Genomic DNA, 21,991 nt, shown 5'->3' on the forward strand with positions numbered 1-21,991 from the left:
CAGAATATTCCACTTAAACATACAAAAAAACCTGTTCTACTGTGAGCGTGACTGAGCACTGCAACAGGTTGTCCAGAGTGGTTGTGGAGTCTCTGTCCTCGGAGATATTAAAAAACCGTCTGGACGTGACCCTGAGCAACCATCCCCAGCTGACGCTGCTTGGAGCAGGGGAGTTAAATTTGATCTAATGGAAGTGGCACAAGTGAGGGAATTCTGACATTTCTCATACAGGTGCATTCCAAGTTTTTGCTTCCACTGGGAGGCATCTATGCAATTTCCAATTCTGGTTTTAAATTAGGACCAATTTGATATTTACCATGGCCATCTACACATCTTGGTAAGATTTTCATGGTTAGATGTTGTGCCCCAAATACTTTGTCTCAGGAGATGGTGTCACATAAAAAGAAAAACTGGAATCAGGTAGGAATCAGCATTGTTCCTTATCGACTGGAGTGTGAAAAAGGGCTGATCAAATATGTAGCTTGTCCCTGCACCTTCTTTCCTATGAGACAAAGTCCACGTTGGCAGCACTTAGATGGGAATTTCCATATAATGTGAACGCAGATGACTGTCACTGAGGAAATGTATTTCTCATTATTTGGAGAAGAGTAAGCCTGGCTTTAGGTGCACAGACGCACTCAGCAAAAATAAGAGCAAATTACGAAATCAAATAATGAAAGGAACACTTTAATTGATCTATAATTCTTTCCTTTCAGACACACTTAGTGTGTTTTAAAAGGTATCCATAATACCATTAATGAGACCTGCAGCATAAAGATGAATGATATTTTTGTGTGAGAAACAACGAATATGTTAGAAGTTTAGCTTTTTCTTAAGTCAGTTTGAATTAAATAGAGGACTGGACATGTGAATGGTATATAAACCTTAAAATGGAATAGCTAATTTTGTCATTCCTAGGGAAGGAATACTACCCAGCTGTTAAATAGCTGCCACTCCTAAGATCATGAGACAACACGGTTATATTAATTTAAAAGAACAGCCAAAGGATGATCAGAGAGTTTATAAGTGCTCCCTCCATTATTACAATGCCAGGGCAACATGCCAGTCTGAAAAGCTTCACTCATGACATGTTGATAAACTTGTAGTAATTCGGTATCCACTTCTAGCATGAGGGAACAGATCCTGAAGCTATGGATAGTTCATGCCCTTCCAGAAGCCACAGGGAATTATAAACAATGTATTCAATTCCTCTAATTCTCCTTTACCATTAACTGACCTTTTGCTTCTTTATGCATTGTGCTTTATGCAATCAAAGTGCTGAGAAACCATCAGTTAATTGAACTTTGCTTCATGTCTACTATTATCATCTAGGAAGTAAATAATATTCTATCCTATTTTAAGGAGAACCACAGAAATCAGAGTATTATTTGTCAGGAGAAATCTTTTTCCATTGACAGAATCAGCGACTTGGGTAAGACAAAATCCTATAATATACTAAGTCAAAACAACAAGTCAGCTTTAACATTTATCCTGTGTTATTATAATTATAAACTGCAAAGCTTGACACAAATTTAGGCGTAGCACCAGTTCATTCTGTTCACAAAATAAATTCTATCAGGTTAAAATTTCTTCATGCTACCACACCTACACTACTCTCAGTAGCAGAAAACTAAGGCTTCACTGTGTTTCTGTGCTCTCAGAGCATCAGTACATCATAGGTGAAGAAGTACTCAGAATTTCGTGCAACTGCTATTTAAATTAGTTTAAAAATTAATGTCTATGTATCATTAGGGGTAAGTTCCAGAATACTGAAAATGTTCAAAACTTCTAGATTTTGTTATTAATATTTTTTACATATACGGGCATTCAGTGTTTTTCTGATCCTTAGTTACCAGGAAAATTAATATACACATATCTTTCTGAAATATTTTTCTTATTTCCAACTCAATTGGATTAAATAATAAAAAAGCGATCAACCAATAAAATCTGGATTAAATTTTCTGAGTAACTAGTTAAACAGTTGTATCTGAGGGTCAAGAAACAAATCAGACAGTTCCCAATGTTAAAAAAAAAATGTGCTTGATAATTAAATCTGCATTATTGAGACCAAGCAAAATTAGCTACATCAGGGCATATATATTTTTGTTCAGGACAAAAATACATCTACATTCTTTTGATTTAAAGCATCACCTTTTTATATATATAGCCAATTATATCAAAACAATCTATTACAGCTGTTTTAGTGGAATTGACTGGAAATAGCGTTATTTCCTTAGGACTTACCTTATCATTCACCACACTTTTTCCATCCCAGGCCCATCCTCGTTTTGTGAAATAATTTACAGTTGCAAATTCAATTAATGCAGAGAATACAAATGCGTAACAAACAGCAATAAACCAATCCATAGCTGTTGCATATGCTACTTTGGGGAGTGAATTTCGAGCACTGATGCTCAGTGTTGTCATTGTCAACACAGTTGTTACTCCTGCAAGGGGACAAAACAACAGAACATCAACAATTTTACTTGGATTTTGAATGTTAACAAAAACACAAACCAAAAATTATTATGGTGTGTTTGTGGCACACTATGGAAAATTTGCTTATTTCATTGTCTATAAACTTCCCTTTTTTTATTCAGCTGAAGATTTTACTTACAGGAGATAGATAATTTTGGGGTTTTGGTGGGTTTTTTAGCTATCAGGACTGGTGAGGGACAAAATTAAGTACTCCTTAATGGAATCATAATATTTTGCAGCATTAGAGTAATAATGATTAATAAGTTAATGTTGGTTGGCTTCACTGCAGTGGCTGCATATCTGGCACCGATCTTTATTGACAGTACCACACTGACCTTTGTTATTAGAAATAATGATTTTTTTTTCCAATAACTGTCTCACTAACCATCTAGTGACACAGTTGAACACAAACAGGTTAAGTTTTCATTCAGGTAACATGGATTTTGTCTAGAACAGCATATTGACTTGGAATGCCAGATTATTATAACTGTGTATTATGTGGCAGAAAACAAGACTTGATGATCCAGGAAGATTCTTCTTTCACTGTGGCAGTTGTTAAAAGCACTTTACAGTACTCTGTGCATAATGAAGACCCAGTAGGAAGCTAGGAATTATACTCCAAAAAAATCAGAAAAAAGATACATGGCAGGAAAGGAAGAGAAGAACATTTTTCTGAATCAGTTTTAGCAAGCAGAAACCTACAGCCGCAAACACAACCTCTATTCCTTCAGTAAATCAGTTCTCCCACCTCAGGCTGAATCACACTTAGACAAACTAAACTATACCCTTTGTGTCACACCATTAAATACGTCTCCAGAGTGAAAAGCAACACAAAGTGATATACTTAGCACAGATCTGCAAACCTATACCCCATTATGACAGGCAAAGACGATCCATGGCAGAAGTATTAGTAACAGCACATCACAGCTTCAACAACTACACACTCATAAAATTATTGTAAGAGGATTCCCAAGAGAAAGTAGTCATTCTCCCTAAGGCAGGTCCTCCACTGTCAGCAATCTGCCACCTGGGTTCTGCAGGATCGACCTAGCTCAAATTTTCCATCTGCTACAGGAGAAGCATTTTCAACCACCGTGTGAGAGGGAAGAAAGGCAGCATTTATATACCTACTCAGACACCTTTAGGCTTTGCAATTTCCATCCCTCCTGTAAAGAATCTCCCTCTCTGAAGGTGCTAAGTGGACTCAGCCTCAGCACTCCTCTCCCTTGCTATGCTTCCAAAGGTCTGTGCAGCAGGGAAAACAAGGCACAGAAACATCCTGCTGAGTCACACACTATGCAGACACCTTAGCAAACATAATTCTCTAATTGCTGTTTTTTAGCCTCCATAAATTAAAGAAGTGGATTTGGTCTGGAATTAGCTGTGACACTGTTGGGATCTACTAGTGTATACGATGAAAAAGAAGCAGCTATCATACTACATTGTGTGAAAATGTGTAGACAATATATTTTGTTAAGAACATATTCTCTCCTAACACCCATACAACATATGGCTTAATTATTTTCAGCACCTCAGGGAAAAGGCCGTCTATCTTACATTTAAAGTTATCATATGCAAATTTTAACACCAGTCCTGAGCCACAGATAAATCATTTTAATTATACAGAAGTATCAGTAAAGTGATTGTTTCTCAGATAAGGTGACCTTATCCACATGTAAATATATACAGTTGCTAAGGTACTGTTCTGTTCAAGTCCTACCTTTTAGAATAAACTAATCCTCTGGAAGCCCCATTGGCTTCTTCAGAAATCTAATTTAAGATTAACTGCTGACCTTTTCTAGTCTCAATTAAAACGCCATGAATTTACATCTTGTATCTTGCTACGAGTTGACAATTTCTCTAAAAAGTTCACCAAGCCACACCACTTTGTGACCCAAATGCTAATCAAAGAGCACATTGTCAGACAATTGCCAATGCACTTTCATTTATTCCTTCACTCTATAAATTCAGTGATGTTCAAGCTACTATAGTCATTTAACCTGAATTGAGTGGGAAAAAATTGGACAGAAAAATTTATTTTTTTTTTTTAATTTGCGATAGCTGTCAGTTTAGGAGCCTCTAATATTTTTATACTTGCTATTCTTCTTCAGTCAAAAGACAGATGATTTTGCACGTTATAGTTAATTTGAAAAATCAGTATTGTCAAGTCTTCTTTATGAAAAAGAACTGAATGGAAATAACCTGCCTCCCTGTTGCTGCTAAACCTGGGAGGACTGAAAAATTATTAAAGTGGAGGAATATGGTCAACTTGTAAAACAAAACACAATTTCTCAAAGATTTAAGCTAAAACCCCATAAAACCCATACACTGACCAGATCAAAAACATTCCTCATTATCTAATCTATAACACTAGTGAACTAAAACTGGTATTAGAAACAGTGAGTAGATTGTTGCCCTACAACGAGGTAGACAAAACATAGAGGAAAACAACCCTCTCCCCTAAATCATATACTACTCTGAACAGCGTAATTAATTTAACAGGCTATGTAAAGACTGCATAATATCTCAGTATGATGTAGAAGGACCACAGTTTATATACTGGTCAAGATCTCCTATAGCCAAGCACCCAGCAGATGTGACACTGAATGAGTACCAGAGGGACATGGACAGGTATCACCTTGTGAGAGACCATGAGCAGTCATCAGTTTGTCTTTAAAAAGGATCCAGAAAATAAACTGCTGACATTTCTTTTCTCTGAAGAGGACCAAGTATTTTATACTTGACAGTAAATATGCCCCAACATCATTACAACTTTTGTTCTCAGCAGTGCATGCCTATAAAAGCTAAATATCTTCTATCACTACAGGTTTATCCATTCAGGCCAAGACTGGAGCTATTTGATTGCCTGGGATTTCTTTTTATGGTGCTGCTTTTGAAATGGTATCTGCCCACTGGAGAGAGGATATCTATCTCCAGGGCTGTAAATTCAACACTTTTCATTGGCACTAAACTTATATATGAGGAAAATAACAGCTCTGTCATATTTTGGATTCCAGGACAGATGGATACTATCCAAGATGTGCTTAAAGTTAGACAGCCACCTTTGGGCAAACAATTTCTATCACTCGACGGTATTGGGCACTGCCACGCAAGAGCAGAAGAGGTAAACTGAAAAACTAGAAATGCCTAACTAAAAACATATGGTGGAAACTGGAGGAGCTAGCACATAAATATTAAAGTTAAAATCTGTCATGATGACTAGTTTATGCCCGCATTTGTGTGCAAAAGTCAGGCTACTCCTTGACAGGGACAAGTTCTTTTGGACACTTAATTTCACCTCTTGTCTATCAACTGATTTTTCTAATTTGAACAGGTTTTAATCAACTAAATCATGTTCTAGCCTTCTCATGTCAGAATGTGGACATCTCCTTTGAAAATGCAAGTAAAAGGCCTAAATAATGAGTTACCAAAGGACATTTCTGTAATAAAAGAGGTACTTCAGCTTTGCAAATAATTCGTACAAAATGCTTAAAAGGTGTTCTATTTCTTACAATGTCATGCTACTCCTCTCAGAATTTTATTTTTTCATCACAGCACTTTGGAAAGACCCACATAGCATTTAAAGAACATATTGCAAAAGGATTGATAATTTACTTTTATTTTTTAATTAGGAATTGGATTCCATTGCTCTTGTATTTCACTCTCTCTTTCTTAACAGTAATCGCAAATGTTGTTAGGTAATTAGACTACTCAACCTGGTCCAAAACCTGAATAGATTTATAAACACAAATAACATAGCAGAAAGAACAGAGTGTTGTCCCTTTTACAGAGATAAAGATTGCTACTTCATTTTATCACTCCAAGAGTAAATGGTTGGAGGTCTAAACAAAAGTTTAAAAAATTCTGGAGATAGTGAAATTTTAAAGTATTATACCATAACATTTGGCTACACACCATACTGTTTCTCTCTTACTTATGAAATGTATATGTATTACTTAACAATACCATAAGGAAGGAGTGTACATTGATTCTGCTTAGACACCAGGAAGTAAGTCTGAACCATTGAGAGAAAGATTTTAGAAAATAGCTCAAGTGTTCTGTCTACCCTTTTCACTAAAAGAACAACACAAAAAGCCAGAACCCTTTTTAAATGGCATGGTACGCCAAGGATCATAACATAATCTATTTCCAGAAAAGTTGCATTCGGTCAGCTGGTCAAGCTACATATACATATTGTGAAGTCGGTGCTCATGTTGCTTCACTGTACCAACACTGAGCAATGGAACAGAGCTCCCCATCAATCAACAGCTAAGCTAATGCCCAAAGCTGAAGGGCAAGTGCTATTTACCCCAGCTCCAGTAAAAGTCGCATGTCTTTATGCCACTGTTGGCCCATGAGCTGGTGGTTTGGCACACCACTGAGCTGAGAAGCCATATTAGTTCTTTTGCAGCCAGATCAGTCTCTAAGGACTACAGTTGTCCAGGTATGCTTTCCCACCGCCTACCACTAGAGTGTTATGTCTACAAGTAGCAGAAATTCCCAGTTAAGAAGTTATAAATTGAAAGTTCTGAGTGGTGGGACGTCTCTAAAGGCACAAAAGATAATCTGCGGCATGTGAAAGGAGAAGTAAATAGAGCCAGTTGAGATTTTTTTTTTAACAAAATGGGCAAAGGTACTTTGTAGATACAGAATTGTTCAAAAGGAAGGGTCTACATTATTCAATTCCCATGTAAATATAACCAGAGGACAAATCTGAACTTCTCTTAGGTTCCCCCTTCTGTAAGGAAAGACTTAAAAAGTCTATTTCAGGTCTAAATGGCTTTTTGCTTCAAAGGGTACATGAATTAATATAGGTTCAGAAAAGATAAACCAAGAACAAACAAAACACATGGATAGGAATGCAGCATAAGAATAAAATTATTAGAGAGACCAGAGTCCTGACAAAAGAGCATAACTATGTGAATTTAAAATTCTGCATCTTGGACAATGTATTAAAAAATAATACGACTATTAATTTTTGTTCTTGCCTGCTTTGGGTATCAAAGACTATATATCTAACTACATTCATTTTAACATTCTCATTGCTACACTGTGTGAGTTAAAACACATAGATAAGTGTATCACTAAGAAAACTAATTTCTGATTTTTCTGTCACCTGCATCTAATGCTGCTACTCAAATACGTGATGTTTCTAAATGCTATGACCCATTAAAAATGAAGCTAGAATTCAATAAGCTGCACAAGATTAGTTTTGCTAATATTGTTGACACTAAATGCGTAACAATAAACACATTACTAAATGAAACAGATTGTAATCTTGCACTAAATGAAGGCATTATGAACCAGGCTTATTCCCTTTCGTTAAAAATGCAATCAAATGCTTTTCAAATTTATTTGCAAGAGAAAACACATTCAAGACTTATTTAATTAATGATGATAAAATTTTCCTCTTCCAATAATTTAAAGCAAAGTTGAAACAATATAACATTAGGCTATAATTCATTTGGGATAGCTTAGGTCAACAATGTTAAATAGATGCCATAAAGGAAAGGGATTAAAGAGCTCAACTATAAAGGAAGCCTTATTATACCAAGTCCTTAATGTTAACCTAGAAGTTGAAACTGCATTGTGAGAGAATAGATACAGGAAAGAACAGTAACTTTCAAACATGAAGTAGTAAGTGCGAAGTACTGCTTTGAATAACTGGGAGTTATGTTTCTTTGAAAGGAACAGTATTCCAGTAGTTCGTCCTTTCTAGGATTTGGTAGCTCTCAAGAAGGTACTTGAAATAAATTTCTCATTGATTCTGAAAAACACTTTATCAAAACTAATACTTTCTACTTAATAATTTTAATATTGATACATTTATTATACCATGCAAAGCTGGGTATCTAGCAAGTGACTACTCCATATAAAAACTGAAAATTAAGTATGATCAATAAAAATGTAAAGGAAAATCTCCTGCAATTTGTATATTCCCTGCCGGAAGTAGCTAGGCTTCATGTGTCACTGGGTGGAGTCTACCTGAAAGTACCACCCAAATGAGACCTTGGGTGTACCTGCCCAGCTCTAACTGTCAAGATTAATTCAGTATGAGCAGAAAACAGCAAGAAGCTGAACTTTATTAAGAACCTGTGGCTAACTTCACATTTTTGTAACACATTTAGGCAGAGGGTATCAGAAATCCCAGTGACAACTGCTGCCAGGAGGTATAAAGACTGGGAGATTCACGTGGGGCTACGCGATTAGAGAGACTATCGGCAGCTTATGCTGACAATCTCATCTAGAGTGTAAAAGAATGTTAAGAAATAGCTCCTCAAGCTACAGCCAACCTAATGCAGAAGGCTAAGCCTGAGACACAAAGGCTGCATGCAGGGGCTAGGCTGCTCCATCAGACAGAGCCTGGACATGTCTTGTTCCTCTGGGTTCAGGGTGCCACTCTAAGCTGGCCTGGAGGGAACAGGGCCCTGACTGGTGCGTGAGATGCATGTCTGTGGGGTAGAAATAAAATACTAGCATAGAAATTGCTATCTCCTCGATATACCCATTGTGCTTAGTAAACAGATTTTAGATTTTGTCACTGGATGGTGTGGTTCTGTTCTTGCAGCCATCCTACCCAGTTCCCTCAAGGCATTTTGAAACAGGACACTGTTCATTATCCATATTATGCTAAACCCTCAGGAGAATAAAGCAGCAGGTTGCCATGCAGATATTACTTATTAAAAAAAAAACAAACAAACATAAATGAAACAAAACATAAATCAGAACAAGAAAGAGGTATGCAGGAAAGGACAACATTCCAGGAAAATTATCCTCGTGCCTGGTTACTGATGTAGTGCCTTGTTACCAATGACACAGTAACAGAAAGTGCATTTTAGGAAGAAAGGGTGTGAGACTTTTTTTTAGATAAACCAGTTACACTGTCCTAAATATATAAGAGGGGGTACAGAAAAGGGCAAAGACAGAGATATAGAAAGAGTTGACAGTGTATTTGCAAGGCTGGAAAACAGGAATGTGCATTTTGATAAGCAGGAATTAACAAATTCACAGAAGATTTTGAAGAAAGAACAAAAAAAATCTGCCTGATAACTGCCTGGGAAAACATGGTAGATTTCAGGTCCCACTAAAACCACTGACCCTTTTCATCTGATTTCAGTAAGGCTCATATTCAAACCTGCAATCTTTATGATGCTTTGTGTGGCATTTTTTCTACCAGGAGAGACAGTAAGTGCTTTGCTGTGCATCATACTTAATATGCATTTGAGTTTGGCCTATTTTTCTGAAGAGTGCATGGTGTTTACTGATGACTAATCATACAATTTTATGCAGCATTTCTGATGGCTGATTCCACACAGACAGTGCTTTCTTTTTGTTGTGCTAGTCTCTATTTCTTTAAAAGCAAACAAATTAAAAGAACTTTAAGTTATGCAAATAAGAAAGACATTTGTTACTTTGCCTTAATAAGAGAGCAAAACCTTATTGTAAGAGAAACACCATTATTTTGCACTGCTGAAGCTGTTCGCTGCCTAATAGTACACTCCAATTTGAATTAGTGAGAAAGTTTTGCCCAGGCCCCTAGAATAGGGTTTCTTTTAAAGAACTGCTGCTTGCAAAGTTTCACACATTCAAATAATTCAACAAACTCAAATTTAATTTGCTTGATTTACAAATATATTTAGAAATGTGCTTATCTACCAAGTACCAATATATTTGGATAATATTAAGGTAGGTAAGACATTTCAGAAAATAATCTAAATTTACTTTTTAAATAGAAACAATATAAACTTTTTCCATTCTGTGAAAACTTTTTCCTTTTAAAAGAGTCAAGGATATATGGACAGTTCTCCTGAACGTGCTAATTTCCAAAAACTTTGGGATTCTCAGGATATCTGTAACCTGCAGTTGAAAGCTGTTTGGACTAGAAATAGTATCACATTCTACAAACATACGAACTTGCATGAAAAAGGCCTTTACCAAGCAGACTTCAGAAATTCTTCCTAACAGCTTCAGCTGTTGCAAACAAAGCTAATGCTATACAACATACTCACCAAAGACTGTCCTGGCAGGCACAGATTCTCTGTTCAGCCAGAATGACACTTGAGAGAGAATGACAGTCATGATACAGGGAAGGTAAGTCTGGATGACAAAATAACCAATTTTTCTCTTCAAATGAAAATGAGCCGTCATTACTGTGTATTCACCTGGGTGCCACAAACAAACAAAATACAATGAAACAAAAGGTTATCATCTTAAGAAAGTCCACTTCTTTGATAAAAGAAAGTTTGGTACATTTATGTGAACCAAATGTGCTACGGTTAAATTGCACAGAATGTATTTTGTTGTAGAAAGCATCCTACAGAAGGTAAGAAAGTTTTTGAGTATAATTACATCTTATTCCCACTGAGCTCCAGGAAAGACCAGTATTCAGGAACTTAGAGGAACTCTTGTATGGCCTAACAAGAACTTCAGTCCTGCAGGCTTCTGCACATAAGCCACTCTGTGCCGTCACACAAAGGCACCCTGAGAATTTAATCTACAGTCAGAAGGCAATCATGGGGGTCCATCACAGCCTGGCACACGTAGGAACACAGCCTAGAGTCTGGCAGAAGAACCCAACGTTTAGTGCCAAAACACATGATGGAAGAAAAAATGGCTGAAACCTGCATGCTTCACCATTTAGGAGACAAAAACTGTCATTTATCATATGAAATTAAACAATTACCCCAGTCTTGCGTTACAAACTTTAGGATTCAAGACTGAGCTCCAGAAAGCATTAAAATACAGTCACTGGGGACCAGTTCACCTCTGCTATCACCAGTTACTTATTAACTTGAAAGAGCCAGTAGAGTGCTGCTATGTGTTACTTGCACCATGTATTAATAGACTATGCCTAATATCCCACATTTTGCAACAGGTTTTTTCAGCAGCCTTCTAACACCACCAGCACTGCTATGTTCTTCACAGCAGAGTCAGCTCCTTTTTCTTTAAAATATCTTTTACTAACCTGTACTTGATTTAACTGTCTCTTTTCCAATTGTTTGGCCTAAAAGATCATACTGATTCAGTCTTGAGCCATCTGGTGCCACCTGCACTGAATCTGAAGCATTGTAAGTCCAAATGTATGTCACTTCTGAAGTTGTGTATGCATCTGTGGGAAATAAGATAAAATATTTTGTCAGCAATTTAAATTAAACATCTGCCATCAAAACTCACAGAATTAGAAGAGCTACTTATTTTTCAAAAAAACACCCCACCCCAAAAACAAAGTCATATGGTAAAAAATAGGTTTGGCCATTTAAAATAGCTTTACTATAGGGTAAATGCCTATTGCAGCATTGGAACAGGGCATTCATTTGTGATCTTATTAACCACAATTTATTGCTATTAAATTACAAACAACATCACTTCTACCCTGTTAAAAAACTTGTCAGAGATTAGATATTAAATATATCCTAAACCTCATGGTAAACCAGAATAAAAGAACAACAATTTGGAAAATTCAGGACACGCATTTTTGAAAATTCATTCTTAAATTGCTCTGATTTTATTGTCCCCACTCTCCACTTCGGGAGTGCATCACAAGCATTTCATTATTAGCTGAAATTCATACCCAAATATGGGAAGCCAGGTTCAGTGACAATGCCCTTAACAAACCTGTAGTAGCTCTGTGCCTTGCCCTGCCTACCCTCTTAAATTTTACTCCTGGGCATTTTTTGTGGGATGCACTGACATTAAGCAGGCTGCGTTCTCAGCGCATTCATGATTGAACATACATTTAGCCTAGGGTCTGTCAAAATAAACTAGACTGAAAGCAAATCAACACTGCATTTTAAATAGCATTAATGCCTCTCCAGTAAGTAAGAAACAAACAAACAAAAAAAAATTGAGTGTATGTCCTGCAAGTTTTTCCAGGCTAATACTCTACCAACAAATGGAGTATGAAAGGAAAGGGGTAAGCCACTGATGGAGGAAATTGTGTGTTCATTTTGACTGATTGTGACGAGTACGTTTTAAGTCTTACACTATAACCATAGTGAAATGAAAAATAAAAGCAACATTTCTGTTGGGCTGCAAACTTTTTCACTCGAGAAATCTTTGGAGGCCCAGAAAGAAGCTTCTTCATGCAACTCTAAAAAGGTCTAGCATGTGGGCAGCACGTAGAGATTTTTGATACTTCCCTTCCATCTTTCCAGCTTTCCATAAGAAGACCTCTGCTTTAATGAAAACCAGCAGTATTGCCAACTGCTGATTTGTCCCCATCCTTGCCACTGTTGGCTCAACTTTTTGATAAGGATGAAGAGAGGCAATCTATTAAGCTACAGATTCTTCAATGCATTGTTTGGCTTTTCTCGTATATATAGAAAAAGACCCTGAGACATTAATACAGGCCAATGATCCTCATAGTAATGTAAGATCAGCAGCATATGAAGTGCTGTGACAAATATATACCACTGGCAGACTTGCCTCAGCTCAACCAAAATCCTCAGGGTTCCTGATTATTTTAATCACTATTCATCATTCAAATTCTATCCCGGAAAATAAGCTGAAAAATGCACCATAATCTAGAAATAAATTCTAGGTAAAGAAATAAAATGAGTGTGAAGCCATTCAAAACAAACAGAAATAAGAGTTCCCTGGATGTGCCAACAGGCTGGAGTACAGGTGACTACAGGGGAAATGAAAGACAGCTTTTCTAAAATCATATTTTCTAAACGCACATTGAATTCTCCTGTTTACTAGAAAACCAGAAACCATGGACAGAGAACAAAGAAATTAAACAAAAGACCCCAACCAAACAATCAAGAGGAAAAAAGAAAAAATAAGAAACGGTTTACACAAAGTCTAATATACTTAGTCAGAAGGGTTTCCAATTTAGGAATGCAAATGAAGTCATACTATAAAGTAGCCTCTTGGCCTGGCCTGAGTATCGGTTTCATTATTACAGGGCTTTTTAAGATTTTTTGAGGCTACATATGAGTCTTTTTTCCTCCCACACCTTACAAATCAAGCATACCTTGCTGCACACGTATATGTAAATATTATTAGTCAGTAGCCGATTTTGGCTAACACCTCTGGTGTTAGTTAGTTAAGCTGTATTATGTATTACAAATGTAATATTTGGGGGGCAAAAAAGGCTCTATGATACAAATATGATTAATTCTAATGAGCTTTTATCTCCATAGCTAAGATTTCCCTGTAGTGTGGAAACATCATCAGAAACACAGGCTTGGTTTAATTTACTCCAAACTCCAAGGAAAAGGGGTATGTCAGGGTTATGGAGAGTGTTCACAGTGCTATGACAATGTTCATCTGATTAATGATGTCCTTAGTGGCAGCATATCACCTGTTTTGTGACTTGTGGTGGCTGCAATTAGTGTAAAACTAGCCAGAATTTAAAGGTATTAACCAGTTTCTTAAAGAAAAAATCCCCTTTCCTGGGTCTCACAGAGCTCATAGGCTGCAGGATAATAAAACCTTCTAGTGTACAAAATGCAGGAAATGTATATAATGTGATCCTAATTCGGAAAGAAGAATAAGAAAGGCTGTAATATAGGTAAATGAAGTTATGCTGCTGTTAATACTAGTGAGATCAACGTCCACCTGTCTATAACATGCAGATACACCAATGAGTAAAATTTTTTATCACAAGAAGCCATTTGTTGTTGCCTCCATTGACTATGAATGTAAAAACAAGTATCACTAACAATAAAGAGAAAATAAATGTTTCAATAAATGAAAACAAACATTCTTTGAAGTTTTTAATCTAATCTTCATTAATACTACACAGGCTGCGTGCACCCAGGTCTGCATTCATTGGTACAGTTTGCACGCTGGAGTAAAAGTAGATGAGAGCAGTGCTGAATTAGGTGCATAGTGTTTATTGTTAACCAGAGTCAAGAAAGCTTTAAAATACATTAGAGGACACAACACTGAATAGAGAAATGAGATTTCAGTGTGTCAGGTTACAAATATTTTTAAAAGTACCATCTTGTGTTTTAAACCTCTGATGTAACAACTTACTGAAACAAAGTGATGCAGAGCAATGTTAGATATTCACTAATCAAAGGCTAGACTTCTCATTATATACTTACAGCTGCCAAATTTCAGCGGGCATGAGTGAGCATCCATAGGGAAGTCCTCCAAGTGCATTGGACATTCAGCTTGGACTGTAAGCCTAAAAGGCAAAAGACCGCTGTGCATTTAAGTCAGTTAGCAGGACAAGAAAATCAGTTCCACAGAAATGAACAGAGTTCATGCTGATTTAGGAGATGAAACTGAAATGTTATATTAAACTAATTAAAATTTAAATCAGCTCTTGCTTCTTTCCTTTTATGTGTTCCTTTGGAAGGCACTGACTTATCACATCAAAAACCTGAAAGAGCTGACCTCGAAACTATGAGGAAAGGCCATTTAAATGAAAATATAAATTATGTAACTGCAGGTTGTTAAGAACAGTCATTTTCTTCTCATAATATTCTGAGGTACATGTGTGATTATACAGCTCTCAAAGACTCATTACAAAAGCACATAAAATACAGTTAATTTGCCAAAGGACTGTGTTTTCTGAATTTTCTTATTTTACAGTTTTAATGGACGATGTAGAAAAATCCCATTTGTGTTCTTTCAGAAGACTGCCGCCACTTATTCTCCATGTTACTTGTGATTATTATTTTTATTTATGTATAAGCATGACAGTATTTTAACAATACATTTACTTTTACTGTTTTTGTGGAAAAAAAAAAGCCAGCTATCCCAGTATCAAAGATGGGGATTAATACAATACAAAATAATTTAAACCAGTTTGAAGAAAATTTTAGACAGACTTTTCTTTCCCATTATTTTTAACTTAAAAAAAAAATAAATCTGTTTCTCCTTCCTATCCAGTAAGTCACCTCGGGGTAGAGATTTTTTTCTGGATGTCTTCGCTCCTCTTCATTGAGCCTAAAAACATCAGCTACCTCCTCCTGTACTCCCAGTGGGTCGTAGTCATTGTATTCCCCACTATGTTCTCCCCCCCCCCGCCAAAAAAAAATATTCCATATTTCTATTCCCCCACTCCTGAGGGAAGTTTTTCTGAGGTCAAGGGGCAGATAGAGAGAAAAATCAGCAAAAGCTGACAGCAAAGGAAAGAACTGCGTGAGCCTCTTATATAAATCACACTATCATTTAAAATAGACACAGATAAAAATGGTTGTTTAAAATCTAGACAATGAAAAGTTTACACATTAACCTCATACCCTCAGAAGCAACATACTTACAAGTCATGCAAATGCTCTAGTTAATTCTATCTGACATGGCCCATCTTATGTTTTTAAGAAAAAATTCTTCAGAATGGTTTCAAATAGTATTTCTTATTATTTATAGCACATGATTATAACACCTTCTGGAGGGAGCCAATTCCAGTCAGTTTATACAGATACAAGCTTAAATATTGATTTGAGCCTAAGCAAAAATATTATTTTCTAAGCAAATTTAATACATTTACCAGCTAAATGTTTATCTTAGCTGCTAATCATCCACAGGATGGAAAAATTAAAAATCTAAGCAAAATATTGTAATTAGATATAAAGAAACCGTTATTATAGAATAAGACATATTTTCCCTGTAGTTCTTGCCGGAAAGAATTTGAGGCCTTATTAACCCTTTCTTCTTCCTCTTATTTTTTTATTGCTGCTGATCTTAATAATAAATTTGCTTAAGGGCTCACACGATCAGTAGAACAGGTGCAGTAACAGGCAAAAGTCATATACTATTTTAATCGTTCTAAGATGGAGCAGGTAAACACTGAGTATTCTTAATAATTCTTACACAGTGATTACCATCTGAAGATCTTAAAGCGCTTTATGCAGGTGGTCAGTGTCTTTTAATACATTACAGAGGTATGAAAACTGAGGAATATGTAGGAAAACTGATCTAACTCATAATCAGCCAACAGACTTGTAACAGAGCTGGAAACAAAACATATGTTTTCCTAGCTTTCTTTCTGCTGGGACAGAATAAAACAAAGGATAGTCCTCCTGGAACCTTATCTGGAAAAGTCACATTGAGAAATAGCTTGAGTAGAGAACAGATGACAAGACTTACCTCATGGTGTATAAGAGAGTCCCATCATCTTGGATTCGTAGAAGCTTGTTTGGCATTGTCATGTTATGAGCCACTGACTTCTTCCCATTGTGAAAAAATGTATCTGGGGTCCAGATTTTGCTGGCCATTAAGTTGTTCAATCGAAGAATGTTCATTGGGCCCTTAAACTTTAATCTCTCATCCTTCCACCTCTGACGGAAGAAAACATCTATTGTGTATTCCTGCAATGGAATAAAGATACACTTTTTGTGACACAATGAAACATTAATCTGCTTTTTGAGGGCCAAACTAGGAAAGCTCTGGTTGTAAAAATTCCCTCGGTAAAATTGTCAAGGGAGAACAATCATTGCACAGAATTGTAAAATACTGATAATAATAAACAGGAAATCAATTTATTAAGAGTATGACATTCTCCTTCATGATTGCTACCTGTTGTTTGTTATCAAACCCTTCCTATATTTAGATTTCTGTACCTGATACACATAGTATGCGTTGCAAGGATAATTTCAATAAACACAGCTATTTTACATTAAGAAGTAAGAAAAAAATACATAGAGGATATTCAATACTTCCTCCAGCAGAGGCACCTGAAGGAGAGTAACCTGGTATTTCGGGAGCACAGAGAATGGCTGGGACTGGAAGGAAGGAAACAAGGCTACCCAGGAAGGGTACAGTATATCAAGGCAGACTGATATAAGGCAGATCCTTCCAAAGGGGAAAGTGAGGCTCTGTAGTGGCATGGATTTTATTAACAAAAGTACATAGGTAGGGAACAATAGCTGATGATTAACAGGTGACAGACCCTGTCTGCTGAACTTTAGTCCGATACCTAATCTTGGGAAGGAAGTACAGTCTGGAGAAAAAGACGCAAGTGAAAACACCGATGGCCTAGACCAGATGCCTGTGTCACCCAGTGCTGGGTATCCCATCTGCCGGGTTTTGTTGCTGTTCTAAACAAACAAACAAAGAAGATACTGATTAAACATTCATAATGTAAATTCATCACTAACTTCAAATTGGATCTGTAAATAGATTTAGTGGTTTGCTGCTGTCAGTGCAGCATATAAATTGGAAATGGAAGAGCTTAAAAACTTTGTTGGAAGCAAATTGTATTCTGTGTATTGGCAAATGCTACCTTGGTGCAATTTCAGTTTTGTTGAACAGGTGCGAAATGGACCCATGATTTCAAAATATTATTATGTTACAACAGTCTGTACTATTGCAATTGCTCTGCAAATGCTATAGTTAACGTAAACCAATTTCGAGTAAATTATCTTTGATGGACAAGTCCTGATAAAATTCAACTAATATAAAATATTCAAATGATTTCAATATGAAAGTGATTTCAAGGAACTTATCAGCCCCCATCACTTTCTGCTGGCTCCCTTGTGTGTGGATTAACAAGGCTTAAGTTTTTTCTCAGTCAGTCATACAGTGGTAAAAAAGGAGTGCTGAGTAGACAGCAAGAAGCGACATCCCTTTCCAGCTCCTTTGGTCTGTGAGCCAAGGAGCTGTGAGGACCTTTTCCAAGTCAGGGCCAAAGGCTAAGATGATCATGTGGAATAAAGGAAAGAGAATTCTGTTACCGGAAGGAGTATGGCAGGGGCAGGAGAGAAAGCAGTTGTCATTAGGAACTGTGAAAGGTGCCTGGGGAGGTCTTTTTGGAACGATGTAACAAGGTATTTATAAACTAACCTGACAAAAACCACAAGTGCAGTTTTTAGCATTATCAGGAGGTCTTACATTACTACAATACAATTTTGTCATTTTTCTAATTAAAATCATAGTTATTCAAACAAATATTAAATAAAACTAACACTACAGTACACTGAAAATTAATTTGCTTGGGTTTCTTTAATGCCAGCTGCTGTTATCTCTAATAATATTTTAGTAAAAATATATGTGAAATAAATAATTATGCACTCTAAAATATGTATTTCTTTGACATTATACTTGACCTTTTACTGTCTCTCACACTGCCAGAGACATGGCCTCATGACAAGTAATTTGCCCATTTCTCTATGATAGATCACACTCAATTGTCCTGTCTTATTTGCTGATTTATATGCTGTTTTATTTGCTAAATATTGTGTGACTTAAAATCCCATTTACAAATTCCAAGTTATCTGTCCACTCAGTTGTTGACCAGAAGAAGTCACAAAACACATAAACTCATGGAGGATCAGCAGCAGCAGGAATATTGTGATAGAAGCAGGGGGAATATATAAAATCTAGCTAGAAATACCAGGTAGTTCAAGGAAAACAATTGCCCTAAAAGCCTCCTTGTGGTTTCTGTCTGAGGGGCTTTGCTAATAAATCATTGCTATGTATGATAAGATTGATGTTTGAGGTATAAAGAAGTGGAAAGAAGAGCCTGAGGGAGTAAGACTTTGAAATCCCACTAAAATTCAACGGGAGTGGTAAGTCCTACAGGTTCCTTTGACAAATATCCCTCCACATAAATGATTAGAATATAAATCTTAAGTTTTTGTAATGTTTCCATCAATAAAGAATTGCAAAGGTCCTGCTTCTTCACTGTCTTCCAACATATATAAAAAGAATTACAAGAGATATAAAATAGAAGAAAAAGCAGACATGAAATGCCACTAAATCAAAACAACAACATTTCAAAAATCCACATCTGATGCATGGCAACTGCTTAGGAAGCAAAATAAGCAGGAGGGAATCTGAGCTGCAGCCTTGAAAGATCCCACTGATAAATCTCTGACTGATCCACAGGTAATTCTAACCTCTCCCTCTAATCCATGCTGGAAATCTTTATTCGTAGAACATCCCATTTAGAAGATGGAAACATGGAACAAACCAAGGTTTGGTGTGAATGATCATGAACACCTCCTTCCATTTACCACAATAGCAATAAAATCTCACATAGTTCTTAAATAACTTATCTTTCTATAGACCTCAGTGAATTTTTTAAAAGAAGTATTGGGATCTCAATTTTGTATGAAGGGAAACCAAGGCACAGAGATTAAATTAACTTGTCCAAGCATATTTACAGAGTGATCATGAAAAGCAAAATACAACCCATGCCTTTTGCATCTGAGTACTATATCCACTGATCCCATGTTCCCTCCTGAGCCAAATTTATTCTACTTATGATCATGAATATCCCTATGATGATTACCATACAAAACAAATGAAAAAACAGGAAACTATTAAAGTATGTTGAATATATTTAATGTGATAAAAAGGCAGCATTTATCAAAGATGCTACATAAAGATTTTGTAAGTATTTCCTATTCTATGTAAGTACCACTTTGGTAAATGCTGTTTACTTTCCAAGCAGGACTAACATTCTGTTAGAAATGCAAATCTGGGATCTAGAAAAAAAGATTCAAATTAATACCTGATACTTATTTCATACAATCTGCAGGTATTCTCCTATATGAAAAAAAGCTGTGCTGTCTCTGGACATTACCAAACCACTCTCCAGTATATAGTGCAGAATCTCCACAAAATCACAAGAGCGTACTTCTGGGACTATGAAGGACTCCTGTGATCATTTCTAGACAAGCAAATGCTTCCTACTGATTTGTCTATGAAATGGTGCTTTCACAGCTGGACCCTAACATTGTACAATTAAACATAATCTTTCAAATACGTATTATACCAGCTTACATTAAATTTTAGGTACAGATGATGAGATTCTATAGCGTTAAGAAGCACTTGAGCCTCTGCCAGTTCAATGGTCAGAAAAATAAAATGGTGAAGGAATTTCATTCTTTTAATATGAAGTTATGTATAACGGAATGCACAGTAAAAAAAAGACATTAGTATTTCTGGGAGAAGCTTTAACTGACCTGAGTATAAGCAATCCCTCCTCCCTACATGACAGTCGTCTTTTTTGCTAATACCAGATTTGTATGGGGAAAGTTCAAACAACACAAAAATGTACTCTCATCCTCTCAGCTAATGGTTGGCAGATTTTGGCAGTCTTTGCATCTGGAGTAAAGATGGAAGTGTTCCAAACATCTCAAAAATTGTGAGTGTCCATTAGCAAGCAGTATTGTTGTGGAGCAGACTGAACATTTTATTAATCACCCTCTGGAACACAGCATTTTGTTTAGTGAATAGTTCAGGCCAGAGTTGCTCCTTCCCTGCTTGTAAAAATTTTTCTCAGTCAGTTCTCTAAAGAAAGTTTAGCTTTTTCTTGACCACTGTTAAAGCCGTTAACTGACACACATATATAACTATGAAAGCAAATTTTAAATATTCTAAAATATAAACTTTAAAAAGGCAAACATAAAAAAAAATAAAAATAAGGAAAGGGAAAATGGCACACAAATCTTTTTATTGATTCCTTACAGACAGTCAGAAATACTGTGGTTGATAGATTGACAAGATAAACACATAAGATTCATGGACCTAAATCTCACCTAGCTAATATAGTGACTTCATATTGGTATTTCTTTTTACATTAGTATAATTTCTTAATTTTAGTTCTTAAAAAGCACGTTCTTTGTGTCATATCTACCTCAAGGCAATGTGTAATTTTTCTTTCAGTTTAGCTTAAAAACATTAACAATATTAGTATGCAACTAGTACTGTTGAATACTAACATGGCTAGTATGCAACTAAGTATCAAAACCACTTCCAAGAAAACCAAGAAAGAGTTTTAGACGTCAGACTCAAAAAAATGCAGTTACTCAAAGCAAAGTAATCTGCCCAGTATATGCATTCTTGCTATAATCTGATATTTGTGGGATTGAAGAGTGCAAGTTTGTAATGGAACTTCCGCAAATTAATTTACCAAACTTCCTCACTAAGCATTTGAGTGAATGCTGAAATGAGCTTTACAGTGGGAGGATTGGATCAGTAGTTCATTGTCTTGGTCATTTCATTCTCTGTGGGATAGACTTAGGCACGGTGCAAATGGCATACACCAGGGCTAACACACTATAACAGTCTGCAAAACCTCAAAGTTCAGTACACCGTTCTATGGCTTGGCTTTACCTAGGCCTGTCTACCAGGCTGGACAACCAATGTTTCAGCCATCTCCATCTCACTTTCTACTTACCTCTTCTCCAAAAAAAAACCCCAAACAACTGTATAACAATATCAGGACTGAAAGAGTTCAGGATGCAATTCTCCTCTCCCCAAAACCCCTCAATCACAAACACTGACTACTCAGGCTCTGTAAAAGTACTTCACTAGCTGTGTATCCAACATCAAATCTCACTGCAGAGATGTATAAACTGAGTCCACTTGTCCTTTTCCAAAACACCTTCTGATGTATACAAAACACAGAACACAGAAGGAAATAGCAGACAGCCAGAAATTCCTTTCAGGTCTTTGGGAGGTGCAGATCTCATACACTGGTGAACAGAATGCTTGAAAATATTCTGAATAAACTCTCTTATGAAGGAGGGTTGTGGTTTGAAACCGCACTGTTGGTTATTTTTTATCAAAACCCTTAACAATCCTGTTAAAAACTTAAGCACTAACC

At 36.3% G+C, this 21,991-nt stretch overlaps 1 protein-coding gene across 1 annotated transcript in view; it reads right to left on the bottom strand.

The window, feature by feature from the left end:
• Positions 1-21,991, bottom strand: part of GABRA2 (gamma-aminobutyric acid type A receptor subunit alpha2) — a 63,067-nt gene that overhangs the window by 8,043 nt on the left and 33,033 nt on the right. The window contains exons 5-9 of the mRNA XM_064449372.1: positions 16,525-16,745; positions 14,532-14,614; positions 11,444-11,587; positions 10,488-10,640; positions 2,245-2,447 (exon numbers count right to left, since the gene is read on the bottom strand). Coding sequence (XP_064305442.1) covers positions 2,245-2,447; positions 10,488-10,640; positions 11,444-11,587; positions 14,532-14,614; positions 16,525-16,745 — 804 coding nt within the window. The remainder of the gene's footprint in view (positions 1-2,244; positions 2,448-10,487; positions 10,641-11,443; positions 11,588-14,531; positions 14,615-16,524; positions 16,746-21,991) is intronic.

The sequence above is a fragment of the Phalacrocorax carbo genome, chromosome 4 (assembly GCF_963921805.1).
Source record: "Phalacrocorax carbo chromosome 4, bPhaCar2.1, whole genome shotgun sequence".
Lineage (NCBI taxonomy): Eukaryota > Metazoa > Chordata > Aves > Suliformes > Phalacrocoracidae > Phalacrocorax > Phalacrocorax carbo.